General features: G+C 32.9%; 2 protein-coding genes across 2 annotated transcripts; both read left to right on the forward strand.

Moving 5' to 3' along the window:
* The first annotated feature begins 727 nt into the window (after positions 1 to 727).
* Positions 728 to 8,961, forward strand: LOC107773694 (rab GTPase-activating protein 22-like). The gene is made up of 11 exons (XM_075249118.1): positions 728 to 900; positions 1,029 to 1,117; positions 2,368 to 2,463; positions 3,691 to 3,794; positions 4,717 to 4,934; positions 5,848 to 5,970; positions 6,054 to 6,142; positions 6,524 to 6,629; positions 7,670 to 7,767; positions 8,320 to 8,577; positions 8,658 to 8,961. Exons 1-11 carry the CDS (start codon positions 867 to 869, stop codon positions 8,835 to 8,837), a joined length of 1,395 nt encoding a protein of 464 aa, XP_075105219.1. The 5' UTR covers positions 728 to 866; the 3' UTR covers positions 8,838 to 8,961.
* A 2,488-nt stretch (positions 8,962 to 11,449) lies between these two features.
* Positions 11,450 to 13,511, forward strand: LOC107773522 (CRIB domain-containing protein RIC6-like). Its single transcript, XM_075240804.1, has 4 exons — positions 11,450 to 11,712; positions 11,929 to 12,029; positions 12,326 to 12,425; positions 13,088 to 13,511. Exons 1-4 carry the CDS (start codon positions 11,655 to 11,657, stop codon positions 13,474 to 13,476), a joined length of 648 nt encoding a protein of 215 aa, XP_075096905.1. The 5' UTR covers positions 11,450 to 11,654; the 3' UTR covers positions 13,477 to 13,511.
* Positions 13,512 to 15,162: the final 1,651 nt, after the last annotated feature.

The following is a 15,162-nucleotide window of genomic DNA, read 5'->3' on the forward strand; positions in this document are numbered from 1 at the left end:
TTTGTAGGCCCGAATAAAATATTTTAAAGATCACTACAACACTCAAAGAAATAACTCTCTTTTGATATCCCCACCTCACTACAATATTGCTCACGCTCTCTATTTTTCTTACAGACTATTTTCTTATACCGTATGTGTGATGCCCCACTCCTTTTCTCTCTCTCTTTTGTTGGTGTGTTTGAAGAAGTGAGAGAGCTCCTCCTTTTATAGGAGCAAAATATGTAGCCTTCAAGAATGCTACGGGAGATGTATTAATCTCCTCCACTTATTTCCAAACTTTGGTTCCAAGAAAGAATTGTCAGCCAAGTTTTATTTCATAGGCACATGCCTATTGTTGAATAGGATGAACCCGAGGTAATATGTTCAAATTTCAATAGAGATAAAAATATTAAGTGATTTTTCTTTTATGGACCTAAGTTTTGATGGTTATAATTACCAATATATGTATCCCTCTATTAGAGCTTTGAAGTAGCAAGTAATCAAATGATATAGTGTAAGGTGTATTACAATTATTTTACAAATATAAACATACAAAACTTCAATTGGCAGATGGGGTCTTTCCCTGCCAACTCTTTGCCACGTACAAAAGCACAAGATTCTCCTCGTTGGCGCCCAGTAAGCATTCTTCTAATCATTTCTTATTCATTAGTACTTCACCTCTTTCCCCAACATTTACTTTGTACAAATCAATCCTAAAAAAAGCAGTATCTTTTGCTATAAGGTACCAATTAAATCATTAATCATGTATATATATATATAATCTTTTGAAGCTGTAAATTTCTCATTAGATCCTCCAATTTGCAATTTTTGACCAATTTTTAAGGAACCCTAAGATTTTGTTTGTAGTAATTTTCTTTCAACAAGACATGGGTAACTCTATGATAGCTGCCTGCAAAAATGGTAATTGTTATAGTTTTTTTTTTTTTTTTTCGTGTGTGTGTGTGTGTGTGTGTGTGTGGGGGGGGGGGGTTTCTTTATTTCTGCTTGTAATTGTAATGGATAATTTGGGTTTTATGTTTTAATAACAGGGAAATTTTCTTTGGAGGAGGTAGACTCTTATTTTCCTGTTAGAACAGAATGTCAAGCTGATGTCCCCAAGACTTTTTTCAGACCAAAGGTATGTTGAAACTTCATCATTTTTTATGATCTTTTTATTCATTTATTCTATATTTTGCTTATATGCACAATTCTAGATAAAAAGAGGAGGTTGCGGTTAGGGGCGGATCCAGAATTTGGATTTAATGAGTTAAACCTTTTAAGTTTTGCAGCATTGAATTCATTGCACTTTTGAAATTATGGGTTCAGAATTTAATAATTGTTGAATTTTACTAATTTACCACATATGTTTTGCTTATATACACAATTTTAGATAAAAAGAGGAGGTTGCTGTTAGAGGGGGATCTAGAATTTAAACTTAATGAGTTAAATCTTTTAAGTTTCGTAGCATTGAATTCGTTGTACTTTTGAAATCATAGGTTCAAAATTTAATATTTGTTGAAGTACTAATTTACCACATATGGTTTGCTTATATGCATAACTCTAGGTAAAAAGAGGAGGTTAAAGTTAGAGGCGGATCTAGAATTTAGATTTAATGAGTTAAACCTTTTAAGTTTCGCAGCATTGAATTCATTGCACTTTTAACATTATGGGTTCATAATTTAATATTTGTTGAAATTGTACTGATTTACCACATATAGTTTGCTTATATACACAACTCTAGATAAAAAAGGAGGTTGCGATTAGAAGTGGATCCAAAATTTAGATTTGATGAGTTAAACCTTTTAGGTTTCGTAGCATTGAATTCATTGCACTTTCGAAATTATGGCTCAAAATTTAACATTTGTTGAAATTTTACTAATTACTCTGTTCAGTTTGAAGTAGGTTGATGGTCAGTGTTAAAATAGTCAAACCATGTTGATTTTTGTAATACAAAGGTATAAAGTATTCATAGCATAGACCCAAGTTAGTTTGGGATTGATAAGTTGTTTAGCTGAGTAGATAGCAAATGAATTTGTAACTAGTTAATGGATTATGGGCCTTTGTTATTTAGGTAAATACTTTTTGAATTCAACTACTTTAGTTTTATCTTTGATTGTTTGATTGTTTGATTTTAGTTTTCTCTCCTTTGTTTGAGAGAAATATAAATCTGTAATCTATCTATTAGGTGAATACTTGAATAATTGCAAAAGAAACTACGGTACACACTTGAGTATATAAATGAGTTCAAAAACTTGAATATCCTAATGTAGTTTCTAGTGACATTTGTCTCACTTTCTTTTCAAGTCCTTTTCATGCTATGATTTGTAACTATTTACTCACTATGTTACCTTTGTGCACTTTCTTTTTTTTGGGGGAAGTGTATGATAGGTAGGAAAAACTCTCAGTGAAAGAAGATGGAATGCTGCATTCTCTCAAGAGGGTTACTTGGATATAGCAGGTGTTCTTAGACGAATCCAACGAGGGGTAAATCTTTTTTTTTTCCCTCTCTTGCACAATGCATATTCTAAATAAATCAACTATGCCACATTGTCATTTAGCGCTAGTTCATGTTGTCGATTCCTTTTTGGTAAAACTCCATCTTTAGCTTTAGATAGCAATTTCATGACTTTGGCCTAGTTGAACAATTCTGATCCTCATACTACTTGTCGTTAAGCATAAATTAATCTGTTTTTTTTTTTAATTTGTTTATGGGTGAATGCAAACAGTTCATATAATTTTTGCCCCCAAGTGATATTTTAACTTGAACCGGATTCCATTATATACTGTACATTCATCTTGTAATCTTTAATTGCCGGACTTTTGGTGCATAATAGACCCTCATTTTGTGCAAGTGGTGAACTGCTGAAGGTGAAAAACTTCAGGGAAAACCAAGTTCATCAGTTTCTCCTGCTCAGTCATCTCCACTTATAAAAGGATTATGCCATTACCCATAACAAAAATAGAAGGTTCATTCCATTTATGATTTTCCAGCAATGACATTTCCATTGGGAGCCTTAATAGGAGAATGTTTAAGGATCCTCTTTTTGTGTTAATGGTAGAAATTTATGATAATATAACAAGTTATAATTGCTAACGCAAATAATAATAAAGGGGAAACAACCAGTTCTCTTATTCCCGAGCAACAATTGTTTTTATCCACGCTACAATCGCTTGTTGGTTTGAGTTTGGACAGTTTAGAACAGTCTAAATTACACCAACGCTTGTCTGCTAAAATTATTCATGGTGTGGAATAACATTTTGGCATATCATTGATTAGGCTTCTACAAACTACTCCCTCCATTTCAATTTATGTGAACCTATTTAGCGATGAAGACTTTTGAAACTTGTGATACTAAACAAGTCATAACATTTGTGTGGCTATAATTCTTTTGCAATTTGTGGTCTAGAATATGCCATAGTTTTTGTGTGGCTTTAAAAGCTTCTCATTGAGGGTAAAATTCGAAGTTTTAAGTTAAATTGTTTCCAGATTTAGATATGGGTAATTCTTTTTGGAACAGAGTAAAAAGTAAATAGGTTCACATAACGGGAATTGAGGAAGTATATATTAGGCGGATAATCTGATCCACCATTAGCACGTCCATTCAGTTCATTATAAAGAAACAACAACAATACTCGATTTATTGCTGTTTAGGTGGAAACTTATGTCTTAAGAAGTCTGATGCTTATTTAATTATATTCTGTGAATGCTAGGGGATTCATCCATCAATAAAAGGGGCTGTCTGGGAGTTCTTGCTGGGTTGTTTTGATCCCAATAGCACATTTGAGGAAAGAAATGAGCTTAGACAACGGCGAAGGTAATCTAACTCACTTCAGCTATAACGAAAGAGTTAAACTGGTTTAATGTAGATAACAAATAATAGAAGTAAAAATCAGCAATCAAAACTATAGGGGTTATGCATTGAATTTTGTTCAATTTGGTGCATGAATCCATGCAACTGTCAAAGGGCCCTCGGTGTAACTTACTCCCTCTATCCCAATTTATGTGATTGGGCATGGAGTTTAAGAAATAGAGGCAGATTTTTCGAACTTGTGGTCTAAAATGAGCCATGATATTTATGTGGATATAAATCATCTCACTAAGGGTGAAATGAGCTTTTTAAAGTTAAATTGTTACTAAATATAGAATGGTGTCATTCTTTTTAGGATTGACTAAAGGAAAGAGTGAACATAAATTGGGACGGAGGGAGTATGCAACAAATTTCTCACGTTCATAGAGCTATTCCCATCAAAGTGCAACTTTACCATCTAGTTAGGTCAGAGCACAAGGTGAACCAACTTGGACTCGGCCAGTGAGTCTTGTTTAATTAAAGCTCTCCAGAAGGTCGAATCAAGCTTGGGCCAAGTGTCTTAGTTTAAGCTTGGTTTAGTTGATGTTCTTATTAAAAGGACCCTTCGCTACAGGTGCTAGTGGAAATTAACCCCTTGATCATTAAATTCTCCAATATCTTGATTCTTGACATTAGATTGAAAATGAGTGTTGCAAAACAGTTAATTGTGTATTATGTTTATTAGACCTGACTCCAAAGGGAAAAAAAGAAGAGTGAAGTAAAAATGTGTTATTGCCTGGAAAACAAAATTTATAACAGGATACTGTCACTATCAGCTGAAAAAACACCTGTGCCTTCTTCTTCCTCCTTATAGCGGTTTTTTTCCTTTTGGGTAAATTCTTACAACCTACTTTATGAGTGGCCTAAAAATCTGAATTTGTATCCTCAGAGAGCAGTATGCTGCATGGAAATCTGAATGCCAAAAGATTGTACCAGTGATTGGCAGTGGGAAATTTACCACAAATGCTATAGTCACTGATGATGGTCAACCTACAGAGCATTCGAACACTTCCAGTGATGCACAAAATACTAACAGTGCCCTGCCGGTCGATAATGGCGTTTGTGACAAGAAAGTTATTCAGTGGAAGCTTAACTTGTCCCAAATTGGTTAGTACTCGTGTCACTACTATTCTCTAGTTTCAATATGCTAACTTTATACATTCTGTAATTGCTGTGGAGCTCCCTATATCTATCTTTCTATCTCTGCCTGTCTCTTAGAAAAACTTGAATGTCACTTATACATTCTCTTTCCAGTCCGTCTGTTAATGCTTTTTGTTCGTGTCCTCGAATACATTCCAGTTTGAACAATTAATTCCCAATAATCAACTGTTTTCCCACTTTGCTCTTCATGAATTATGCTTTTTCGACTAAACTTAAATAGTTAACATAACTATTACTTTGACGTAGTTCTCAGTTGTGCAGAATATAACCAAATTTTATTGACCTAAAGATGTTTGCTCCTTACCCCCACCCACCCCCATTGGATATGGTATTTGAGATGAAGGGATTGATACATGCAACATTGCTTTTCCAACATAATAATGATGTGTGAAAAATTTGTGTCAGTTAGTCATTGTGTTGTCCAATGAAATTCAGATGCGGGGGAAGAAGAATTGAATGTTGAAAGAGCGTTTAGATTTTGAATGAGCGACTCAACCTTTTGACATTTCTTTGGAGCTGGTCATTTATCACTTGTGAGCTGCTACAAAATACAGATGAAAGACTATAAAAGGTTTTGGTTAGAGAGATGTGCTATGTTCAACAAATGATGAGACAATGACGTCTTTTTCTTCATTGCTAGTTATACTCTAGAGTTAGATGCTGAGTTAAAGAGGGAACATGTCACTTAAAGAGATAATAAGTGGCAAAAAAGTGAAATTGCAATCTCCTAGTGGAATATTGTTATTGCTTAGTGCACTATTTTTGGCTTTGGTAAGGAAGCTAGTTCATCAATTGTAGACTGATTTTCCTGAAAATATCTGATAGACTGATACTGTAATGGCTTATGATGTTGCTTTAGGTCTGGATGTTGTTCGCACAGATCGTGCTCTTGTATTTTTTGAGAATCAAGCTAATCAGGCAAAACTCTGGGACGTGCTTGCTGTCTATGCATGGATGGATAAAGATATTGGTTATGTTCAAGGTATTTTATCAGTATTTTAGAAACTAATTTTTCATAATATCAAAGCCATTCATAAAACTTTTGCCCTTATTTTATCTGCACAGGGATGACTGACATTTGCTCCCCAATGGTTATTCTACTTGAGAATGAAGCAGATGCATTCTGGTGCTTCGAACATGCAATGCTTAGATTGGTATGCCTTCATTGTTTCTATTCATGGTTGTTACAGACCTAAAATAAATGAATGTGTTCCTTAAAATAAATGAATAAATAAATGTGTTCCTTCTCTAACATCTTAAGTTTTAGATGAGATTGTCACAAAATTCAAAATGGCATCATAGAAAAGTTAAAGTCTTAAGTTCAAGTCTCAGTGCCGCTCATTGGCGCGAGAGAAAAATGTGAGAGGACGTGTTGCAAACCTAAAATGGATAATGTGTCCCAAATAAACTTGCACATATATTTATGTGGTCTTTAGTAACTCTTTCTAAAAACTTGTTCAATGTTTTTGCTAATTATTTCCTATGTTTCTGCCATTACTGAGCATATAACAAATCCATGTCTGCTTCATCAACAGCGAGAAAATTTCAAGTGCACCGCAAATTCAATAGGAGTGCAATCTCAACTAAGTACCCTTGCACAAATTGTTAAAACTGTTGATCCGAAGCTTCATCAACACCTTGGTAAGAGGTTGCTTTTCTTTATATATTTTCAAGTAGCTATTCCCATGTAAGAAGTAGAGAACACAAGGTCTTGTCAACGCTGTTAATTTTCCTAGCATGCCATATCATATAGTTCTCAGTTCTAGATAGATAAATAATATCTAGTATAGGTCTTAGTGAAAAATTTGGGCTTTTTGTGAGTTAGAGCACTTTGTAATTTAGAGAAATTTAACTTATTTCTGTTAGAGTCTGCACAACGTGGTTTCTATATATGCTTCAGCTTGTGCTTTTATCCTGTCTCATCTCATTCTACTATAGTTCTCTCTAATAACTTAAGCTTTTATATGGTCAGTCACCGCCATCCAAATATCAAAAAGAATTTTCACGTGCTTGGCTCATAAAAAAGAATCAAGCCCACATGTGATGGGGCGTGTTGAGGACATAATTAAGTAAATAAAAGTGTGTTTCTCTAACAGCTTAAGCTTTTAGATGAGATGGTCACACACTTCAAAAGTAGTATTAATTGGCTTTACACATTACATATTGTGACTTGATTCTAAAGCCTGCTATGCATTCTGACGATATGTTCTATAAAATCGTGATTTATCTTGGTAAGCTTTTAATGCATGCAGTCCAAGTTTGTTATTGACTGCCACAAGACGTACATATTATACTTGAGGTGATGCAGGCGATATAAAGTATAAACACGTTGTTTAGCACCTATCAAAAAATTAAATTAAATTAAATCATCTAGCAGTCCTTTTGCAGATTCTGATGGATAATTTGAATGTCTATACCATTTATTAAGTTGGAGCCAAACTCGCATATCATAATGTTAATCATGGTGAAGAATGAATTTTCCATGTTAAAAATGGCCCTCATATATGTTGTTTGGGACACTGGGATAGAGCAGAAAATTTTCACGGAAATATCTTGGCAATCTATATTGTTTAAGGAATTCACAAACTGCAATCTTGACCAGAGTCTAAAACAGGGAGGAGAAAGTCTAACATAGAGTTAACCTCCTTCTCTCACTCACCGACTTCAATTGTAATTGGCAGAGGAGTTAGATGGTGGAGAATATCTATTTGCGTTACGCATGCTGATGGTACTTTTCCGCAGAGAGCTCTCATTTGTCGATGCACTCTATCTTTGGGAGGTGAGAAGCTTAAACTTCTTTTCACATTATTGTTTGGTAGACAGAAGAAAATATTGCAAAATAGTTTGTCCTGGTGTTTGGTGTAACCGACTGGAGTGAGACACTGGTCTTTGCTTTGCTTTTGAGAGGCATGATTGTTTTACAGAAAAAGCATACCCCTGCTCGTGTTTACACAAACCCAATAAACATATGACATGTGTATTTGCATAAACTATTATCACTTAAATCATAAGTAGTTAATTAATACACATTCTTACCTCAATTTTATGACTAACCATGATAAACTGATGTGGTTTGGTGTAAACACTGGGTGTGAGCAATTTTGTTCCATTGTTTTACTTGGCACATTCTTAACTTCTTACAAGAAAAGGGTTATTCAACTTGGCGATCTGTGGATTTTGTGTTTTAGAAGAGTATCACATAAATTAGTTAGACATAAAGGACGAGGGTATTTATATCTTCAACTGTGAAACAGGACGAGTGATGAGCAAATGTAGGCTGGAATTATTTTTGTCTTCTAACTGATATTACTTTTGTACATACTTCATTCAGGTGATGTGGGCCATGGAGTACAACCCAAAGATATATTCATTGTATGACAACACACGGGAACAACTTCCCGAGCTGGTATATGATGGTAAAGTAAATGATAAGCAGCTAAAGCAGTATGGCAAATTTGAGAGGAAAAAAGTGAGAACTGGTGCAACAAAACAGAATGATGCCCTTGCCATTTTCCTAGTTGCAAGTGTTCTTGAGACCAAGAAAAAGCGGCTTATGAAAGAGGCAAAGGGCCTAGATGATGTTGTCCAGGTCTCGTTTCAATCTCTCCCCTTGTCTGTGTAATCCACATTATTGTATCTCTTTGGTCCTGACAGTGACATCTTTTCCAGATTGTGGGTGAGATAACTGGGAATTTGGATGCAAAGAAAGCACTAAATAAGGCTCTGAAGGTTCATAAGAAAGTACTTGAACAAGGCAAGTTTCTTTATTCACCGTTCTCTGCACAAACACACACACACACCTCAAAGAAAAAAGGAAAAAGAAGAAAGGATTTAAGTTATATACTCTGACAGGTATAGAATTTTTACACTAGCAAATGTTTTTTAACCAATTGTAGTAGGTTATTTGTCTTATTTTTTAGGTTACTAATCCAAATTGTTTTGGACAATTACATGTAGTTATCTTTTAGATAACTTGATAGTGTAAAAGTTCTTCTCCACTGTCAGTGTATAAAAGTTAAACTCAAAAAAAAATTCGTCCCTCCGCTCCTTCAATCTGGTACATAAACATTGATATCAACATTTTAGTTGTCTCATACCATACTTAATGCAGGTCAAAAGATCCTAGTTGGGGTTGTTATTCCTCACTGCTGCAAGCACCCCTTTTTTGGTCAAAATTTTGTTGTATTTTTTAATTTTTTTTATATTTCCAGTTTTTTATAGTGGAAGTGATTTCTCCCTCTTTTATTGACGAGTGGGTCTCTCTTCTAGAACGTGGACCCTGTGTTAATTTTGTTTCCTTCGTTTTTTTTTCTCTTCTTGCATTTGGTGTGTAATTGTTTCTCTTTTTTTCAAAGAAAGGAGCTTGTACATAACAGTTTTGATATGAGATGTACATGATGTATTCTTGTGGTTGAAATATTTGAATCACATTCTTGAATCTGAGAGTATAGGAGCATGAAATCATAGAGCTTCATTTTATCCATCTTTCTTGTTTTAAGATTATTTTCTCCCAACTACAATATGATGATTCGCCAGCTTTTGTCTTAAATATGCCCCTTCCTCTAACAGATGTCCATCTTGGCTCCGACATATACCGGAGATTGGAACACCTATATATGAACTTCCGACCAGTATATTATGCTGGAATTCTAGTATATTATGATGGAAATCCAGTATATTATACTGGAATATTTTCCGGATTTTGGACAGTCGTTCAGATTTTGATTACTTTTGAAACTGTGACTATTTTTCAATTACCACTTGTAAATCTGACTATTTTTTAATTTCACCCAAGTTAACAGTGAAGGTTTTTGTGGATCAATAGGTAAGCAAAAGGTAAATATAAGGGAAATCACAAACTTTTAGGGTATTTTTGAATTTTTTCCATTCAAAATAACAAAAACATCACACGAATTTTTTGTTTATTTATTCAAAACGTATAAAAAATGGATTGGAGGTTTTGAAGAGGATGAATTATGTTTAATATAAAATGGAAGGAAGTTATCTCGAAAGAATTATAATTTTTTTTAATAATGCGGACTTATTAGTGAAAGTATTACCCAACTAAAGCAAAAGATTCAACTATGCAAAATCAACTAATTGTATGTGTATACTAAGTTCCAAGCTCGCTAAGCATCCTTTTATTATTATTATTATTTATTTATTTATTATGTTAAGAAATATGTATGTGACATTATACCGAAATTTGTGTGAAATTATGCCTTAATCATTGATGCCTATTACTAATTGTGTCCAATATTATATGCTAAATTTTTAAAGATGATTTTTCTTTCGGCAAAGGGCTAAATATACATCTCTACTTTCAAATATTGTTTACCGTACCCTTCGTTATACTATTGGGCTATCCATACCCCTACCGTCATACTTTGAGACAAAAATACCCCTATTGTCATACTTTGAAACAAAAATACCCCTATTTTGGATGGAGTGTCACGTGACAACACCAGATTAAAACGACTCATTTCTTTTTTTTACCCGATCCGTTTTTAAAGAAACCCACAACCCGACCCCTATTTTCATTTTTTCCATTTTTTTTAAATTTCAGTTTTTAAAAAACAAAAAATATTTTTTTTTACAAAAAACAATTCAGTTTATACAAATTTGTTTTATCAGTTTTTACAAAAAGAAAATCTTTAAAAAAACTGAAAAAATGAAAAACAAACATTTTTCAAAATATAAACTGTTTTTTTTAAAATAGAAAACAAATATTTTTTTTAACAAAATATTTTCATTTTTTAAAAACTGAAAACATTATTTTCAATAAAATATTTTCGTTTTTAAAAAATTTTTTTTTCATTTTTTAAAAGAATTTTGTTTTGTAAAAACTGGAAAAATAAATTTGTAAAAATAGATTTTTTTTGTTTTTAACAAAATATTTTCGTTTTTAAAAAATTGAAATTTAAAAAAAAAATTGGAAAAAAATGAAAATAGTGGTCGGGTTGTGGGTTTTTATTAAAAACGAATCGAGTAAAAAAAAAGAAATTGGTCGTTTTAATCTGGTGTTGCCATATGGCACTCCATCTAAAATAGGGGTATTTTTGTTTCAAAATATGACGATAGGGGTATGGATAACCCAATAGTATAACGAACGATACATGTGAATAATATTTGAAAGTAGAGTTGTATATTTAGCGAAGAGTCGTTTTTCTTTTCCATTTGCACCCATAAAAAATATCCATAAATAAGAAAGTGTCATCATTACATTTTAGTGGCTACCATGTTTTAGGCTTCAAAAAGTTGTCAACTATGAAAAAGTCAGAAGACAGAGATTCTAATTAAGGACAAATATATAAAATACTCTCCTTAAAATAAATAAATAAATAAATAAATAAATAAACAATAAATAAAAATAAGTAAAAAATGAATTTCCATTCCTAAAATTATGCTAGGCTTTCTGGTTGGGAATAACCTGCAATGCATTGCCATTGAATGAATGAAAATATTACTTTAACATCATTTTTCTTTATTATAATTAAAGAAGAGTCAAACCTAAATTTCTTTTAGGGTTTGAGTCAATTTTGAGTTTTTGTTTCCAAATTCAACAATTTTTTTAATGTATTTCTCTATACAACAAAAACAAATGATTGATTTTAGGTGAATTATCATCTTCTTGAATAGCCTTTGGAAGAAGAAATATTTGAAGAGATGACCACAAAGGTGAAAGGCCTTCTTAAAGGCCTTAGGTATATTTCTCAAGTTTTTGGTGAGTAAATGATTTTTTAATTATACAAATTTTCAATATTATTTCACATTTTCCTTTGTGGGTATTTTTGGTTTTCTTGAAAATGATTGTTCTATATGATTGGAAGAAAATGTATGTTACTAAGTCGAGCGATCGAGCAATTGAGTAAGTCTCAATTCTGAATCAGTTGAGATCGATTATATGAATCATTTATATTTGTTTCGTTGTATGATGCAGATGAGGATAAAGAAAAAGAAATGCAAATTGGTTTTCCTACAGATGTAAAACATGTTGCACATATAGGATGGGATGGTCCATCTGTTGATAATCCAAGCTGGGTAATAATTATTTTACTTGTTATTGGAGCCGGATTAAATTTGAATTCGCGCCGAAAAGTTCCACTTTGAGGGTTAAAATGCTCCCTAATAAAGGCTACTACATACCCGGGGCTCGAACTCGAGATTTCTGGTTAAGGATGAAGGAGTACTTACGACTCCGCCACAGCCTTTGTTGGTTATTCATCTCTTCTTGGACTACTTGGTTCACCATAATTGACACAAGACATGTATTGAATCATTCTTTTTTTAATGAATAAATCTGATTTTTAATCTTTTCAATTAAATGTTTTTGGCAGATGAAAGAATTCAAATCACCAGGAGCATTTCAATCAGCTCCTTTGGTTCCTCCTCCTGGAGATCTTAAAGAAAATCCTGATATTAAATGGGTTTCTGAAGGTTTGTTACCTTTTTACCTTTATCTTTTTCTAATTTTTATGTGATATTTTTTTTATTTTGAAATGTTTCAATGCTCAAAAAGTTTGACACTATTATACTAATAAGGGATTTTTTCCCCAAATTTGTCCTTGTATTTTGCGAAAAAAATAACTTTAACCTCCGTTAGAAGTTTGGCTCATCCATGGCCTCGATGTTCCAATTTTCACAAATTTCAAGAATTCAGATTCGTTTAACTAATCAAATAGTGTCATCTAAAATGAGACAGAGAAAGTATATGCTTATATCTGGCCTTATACAAGTTGGCAAGGGTAGAAAAATGGTCATGGGAAGAGGATGATGATTTCATATCCGAGATTGAGACACCTACGAGTATAGACAATGTTAAAGCAATCTATATCTTAAAATTAACTTATATACACTGACAATATAAATTTTTTTTTTACACGATCGTTGTATCTTTGTTGGTTGTAACTTCTACCAAGTCACTAAACATTTCTTGTAGGTTACTAATCCGCGATTTCTATTAGAAAGTAACCTGATTAAGTATACTTCCTTACTATACTAGTTCGAACTTTAAATCTTAGATTCGCCTATTATTCTGAAAGGATTGATGGGGTGTTATTTTTTTCATTCTTTTGTACAATATGTCAATGGAATTGCAGATTCAAACAGAAGGTCTAGAAATGCAAATAGTTCATCTCCAACCAAAGACATTAAACCAGAAAAACCAAGAACATCCAGGAGACATTCTACTACAGAAAATGGCACTCATGATTCTACAAACAAAGAACCTGGAAACAAATCCAGGAGTTCCAGGCGACATCATAACAAGGAAATAACGTCGGATGGTCCTAAATCGAGTGAATCTTCAGCTAAAAACCACCCTGATATCCCCAAAAAATCGCGACGAAAGAAGTCCAAGGAGGATGGTTCAGCCTCTGGCTCGACTCGACCATCAAGATCCAAAGGCACTTATTCTACAGATTCAAGTCCTGGACAGGAAAGGGAGAGTGAGAGTAGTGAAATTTCTAAAGAAAAACAAGAGGAATAAAAAAAACAAGAATGTATTTGAAAAGTTTTTATATTTTTTTGGCAGTTTAGTGGATATCACAATTAATTTGAAACCACAAAAGTTTTCATTCAAAAATTGTAGAGTATGTGTATAATCTAACTTTTTGATACCATGTTCATCATGTAGATTCATTTCCCATTTTCATAGTCATTCTTTTTCCAAAGCCTTGCAATTTCATTACTATGAATTTATGAATGGTTCTTGCCTTTTCGAGACAGCGGTGGATCAAAGTTTTGAAGTTTATGGATTCCTATAATGACCTCGATCAAATTAAATTTACAAAAATAAGTGATTTCATAGTCATATATATATATATATGCGCTACTGGTTCACATGAACCTGTAAACGACGTTCTAAATCTGCACTTTCTTCGAGAGCACATCATTGCCCTGTATCCAACATAAATGAAGAGGATGATTCAAAATCTTAATGTACCTATAAAGAGGGTGTCTGCTGACAAACTCAATTCCACATACTGTCAAGTTTCTACATTCATGTGTTATAATTGACAACTAATTCATGATGCCCCTATTTCTATGGCCATTTCTTTAATACTTTTGGCTCTCGGGAGTCTCTTTACAGGATACTTGGCCAAATTGTGAAATGTTAACCCATAAGTCACAACATCAAATGTGAATAAAATACCAAACCTTGCTGACATCTTCCCACCAAATGCATTGACAAAGGTATAGTAGAGTAAGGATTTTAGGATAAGTAGAAATAATAAGACTGCATACATGCACTAGAAGTTTAGTTAGGAAGAGAAAAGGAAAGTCAAGGTGAGACTAGACAACAAAAAAAGTAAGAAATTTAGATATCTAGGCTCGTTATTTCAAGAGAATAGAATGTTAGACTAAAAATTTACTCATAAGATTAAACTGGATAGCTAAAACGGATCTATCTTGGTGTGTGATAGAAGAAGATGGTTACCAAAATGAAATGCAAGTTATATGGAACATCCATAAGACCAACAATGTTATATGACAGTGAATGTTGAGCCACTAAAGATCAATACATCAACAAGATGAGTGTTGTAGAGATGTGAATGCTAAGATGGATGCACGACTATACAAGATTATAAGATAAGATTAAAAGTGACTATATTTGCTAGAAGATGCAAGTAGCACGCATTGAGGATAAATAAGAGAATGTCCCTTAAGATAGTTCGGTCATGTTAGATATGAACTATGGTGAGTGAAGGTGTTAAAACGTGATGGGGGTAGATTTAAGATAACATAAAAGGAAGTTATCTCCTTGTAATCAATGCAGACTTTACTAAAGTTAGAACACAACGGAAAAAGAAGATTCATGTAGGCGATATGCACTAATTAGAAATAAATTTTACACTTGATAGTGAACTCTTATCATCACTATTATTACTATTACTATATAGCATATATATATATATATATATATATATATATATATTTTTTGTTTGTTATATGATGATATGAATTGAGCTTATATGAAACAGAAAGAATTTATATCGCCAATCTTAATTTATTTGGGACTTAGACGTAATAATTATAATTGTTTTACACCATATGCAAGAATAATAATAATGTCTGGTTGAGTTTTATAAAATGTTGTCACGTTAAATTGGACATAGTGGAGTGGCGGAAACACCTTCAACATGGCTTTGCTGAAAAAATTAATTAAATATAC

Source organism: Nicotiana tabacum, chromosome 3 (genome assembly GCF_000715075.1).
Source record: "Nicotiana tabacum cultivar K326 chromosome 3, ASM71507v2, whole genome shotgun sequence".
NCBI classification, from domain to species: Eukaryota; Viridiplantae; Streptophyta; class Magnoliopsida; order Solanales; family Solanaceae; genus Nicotiana; species Nicotiana tabacum.

Excerpts from the sequence above, each read along its gene's own strand:
- LOC107773694 (XM_075249118.1), top strand. The coding sequence starts at position 867 with ATGGGTAACTCTATGATAGCTGCCTGCAAAAATG. Across the intron at positions 5,971-6,053 it reads AGATATTGGTTATGTTCAAG|GGATGACTGACATTTGCTCC; the intron begins GTATTTTATCAG and ends TTATCTGCACAG. Across the intron at positions 6,630-7,669 it reads GAAGCTTCATCAACACCTTG|AGGAGTTAGATGGTGGAGAA; the intron begins GTAAGAGGTTGC and ends TGTAATTGGCAG.
- LOC107773522 (XM_075240804.1), top strand. The coding sequence starts at position 11,655 with ATGACCACAAAGGTGAAAGGCCTTCTTAAAGGCCTTAGGTATATTTCT. Across the intron at positions 12,030-12,325 it reads CTGTTGATAATCCAAGCTGG|ATGAAAGAATTCAAATCACC; the intron begins GTAATAATTATT and ends TGTTTTTGGCAG. Across the intron at positions 12,426-13,087 it reads TATTAAATGGGTTTCTGAAG|ATTCAAACAGAAGGTCTAGA; the intron begins GTTTGTTACCTT and ends ATGGAATTGCAG.